Here is a 2,832-nt window from a genome sequence, read left to right as displayed (position 1 = left end):
TCACAATCTACATTCCCTATCAATATGTCTTTTGAGTGTGGGAGGAAACCAGAGAACCCTGAGGAAACCCACGCAAACACGGTGTCATTTTTGTTTCTTGATGACTATTCATAGAGTGCATATTCATTAACATGTAGCTCTGTGGCTTAGGACATTTTTTGTATGTGATTATTTGATATTCAAGCCACTAAATAAACTTATTAACCACATTTAGTTGACAAATGCCTGAATGAGCTCTACTGTGTGTGAGAGAGGCAGCCGAGATGGCTGTCAGCCGAACAATTAGCCGAAGCTTTGTTCCGCCAACAGCCATTTAATTTGCATGGCGGGATGAAGCCATATACATTTCATTACTATTATCACATAAAGGAAATACTACAAAAACTACAAAAACATCAAGAAAGAGAGTTGCACCTCTTTAGTGCTTTGGATCTTCTCCTGGCTTTCGCTATCATATGAGCACCAACACAGTTTATACACATGCCCACTAGTATTGTTCTTTTTATATACAGTATGTTGCATGCAGCAAAAACTTGCCAGCTCATAACTAAGTCCTGTCTTGGGTTACATACTCTTTAGAAAAAATTAAAAAAAAACATTTTGTTTTTTAAAAGCATCTTTAAATTGTTTATTCTTCAGAGTGTAAATTACAGGGTTAAGCAATGGGATCAGTACGATATACAGAAGAGAGAAAAACTTGTCCTGTGTTGGAGAATACATTGATGTGGGTCTCATATATAAAGATAAAGTTGTGCTATAGTATAGAAGTACAGAGGTGAGATGGGAGCCACAGGTCGAGAAAGTTTTACTTCTTCCAACTGCAGAGTGAATGTTCATGATATTAAATACAATATAAATGTAAGAGACCAATGTCATGATGAATGTGGTCATACCAACCAGCACACCTAAAATGTATGTTGTTATAGTTACATAAGTGGTATCACTACAGGAAAGTTTCAGCAATGGAGAGACGTCACAGAAAAAATGATCAATTTGGTTGGATGAGCAAAAAGATAAATTTGAGACTAAAATTGTAAAAGAAGCAGGTTCTAAAAATGCAGCAAGCCACATGGAGAAGACCAGAACAAAGCAGGTTCTTGGACTCATGAGTATGGTATAGTGGAGCGGATGGCAGACTGCCACATACCGGTCATATGCCATAACTGCAAGAAGAATCATTTCCATACAAGCAAAGCAAAGAAAAAAATACATCTGTGTTATGCAACCGATCAGTGATATTATCTTGTGCTGAGTAGAAAGCATAATAAGAAGATTGGGTAGAGTGGTAGAAGTATAGAAAATATCCAGAACTGAAAGGTTACTCAAAAATATAAACATAGGAGTGTGCAGGTGAGGATCGAAGACAATTGTCACAAGAACTGCAGTGTTGCCAAGTATTATATTAAGGTAGATTATTAAAAATGTCATAAAAAGAGGAAATTGAAGGTGAGGAAGAGCGGAGAAACACAGGATTGTGAATTGTTCTGCTTGTGACTCGTTCCTTGAAGCCACTTTATACATGGTCTTCTACAGAAATTAAACATAACTAAATGTTATAAACCTTTCACACTTCCGCAGACATTGTTACTGTCGTTTATTTCCAGTATTTCATGTAAATTTAATATTTAATTGCTTAACATTAATTAACCTTGAACATGAAAAGATGCCTTCAAAATAATACAGCTAACCGTCAACAATCTGTTACATATTCACTATGTATGGGGGGCCCCAACAGATGATTGTCATAGGAGTGAAGTTTCTAGCATGTTCGATTTTGGAATGCCAATCCTTTTGTTGTTTAAGAGATATGCCACTGCCAGGGATGTCTGACAGTGGAAAAGAGAACACAGGAGCACACCGTTCAACAAACACTCCTAGGTGTTGGGAGAATCAAATTTGGCTGTACCAACGGATTACCACAGCAGCCAGGGGATTTATGAAGGCCCTCATGTCTGCCATGTGAGATCTCCTATGAAGCCTAACCTGTGGCTATAGCATCTTCAAAGGAGTTTGTCAATTTCACAGTAACGTTATGTGCATAAGTTCAGGATTTGCAGCAGAAAATTTAGCTGCAAATCCTGATGTGTTGGCATGAGAAATACTGCCTAAAATACTTTTTTGACATGAGTTTATGTTGCGTATTTTTCCAAACTCATTAGTATTGGTGGAATCTGCTGCAAATCTGCAAAGAAAAAATAAGCAGTGTGTGCATGAGACTTCAGGATTCTCATTCACTTTGCTGGTACTTTGAAACATTGCGTATTTTCCACAATAAATCTGTGAGGAAAAAAATTTAATGTGCGTATATACCCTTACAATGTATTGCATTAGTTTAAACAACTAACACTGACCTACAAATCCATCCATAGCCTTTCTCCTCTGTATATTTCTGAACTAATCTCTCATTAATTATCTTCCCTCACGTAATTTCCGGTCCTCCCAAGACCTCCTTCTCTCATCCACGCTTATTCGCTCCTCACCCAATCGCCTCCAAGATTTCTCTGATTAGCCCACATTTGGATCCTTCAAACGGAGTCTGAAAACCCATCTTTTCAAAAAAGTTTACAATCTGTAATGACCGCGTGGCCACCTCAACACCATTGGAGCTACTGCAACCCCCAACCTACTGTCTCCTTACCCATAATCCTGTAGAATATAAGCCCGCAAGGGCAGGGTCCTCTTCCCTCTGTACAAGTCTGTCATTGTTAGTTTGGTTAAGTGATATCTGTATTTTGATGTAACCCTGTCTCATGTACAGCACCATGGAATTAATGGTGCTACATAAATAAACAATAATATAATAATAAATAATGAAGTTATCATGGGTTCAAG

The 2,832-nt window shown here is 37.8% G+C and overlaps 1 protein-coding gene across 1 annotated transcript; it reads right to left on the bottom strand.

The window, feature by feature from the left end:
• Positions 1–585: 585 nt before the first annotated feature.
• Positions 586–1,521, bottom strand: LOC141059737 (olfactory receptor 5AR1-like). The gene has a single exon (XM_073555874.1). It carries the CDS (start codon positions 1,519–1,521, stop codon positions 586–588), a length of 936 nt encoding a protein of 311 aa, XP_073411975.1.
• Positions 1,522–2,832: the final 1,311 nt, after the last annotated feature.

The sequence above is a fragment of the Dendrobates tinctorius genome, unplaced genomic scaffold (genome assembly GCF_039654945.1).
Source record: "Dendrobates tinctorius isolate UK_male_01 unplaced genomic scaffold, ASM3965494v1 ptg000230l, whole genome shotgun sequence".
NCBI classification, from domain to species: domain Eukaryota; kingdom Metazoa; phylum Chordata; class Amphibia; order Anura; family Dendrobatidae; genus Dendrobates; species Dendrobates tinctorius.
This window is presented reverse-complemented; position numbering and strand designations above follow the sequence as displayed.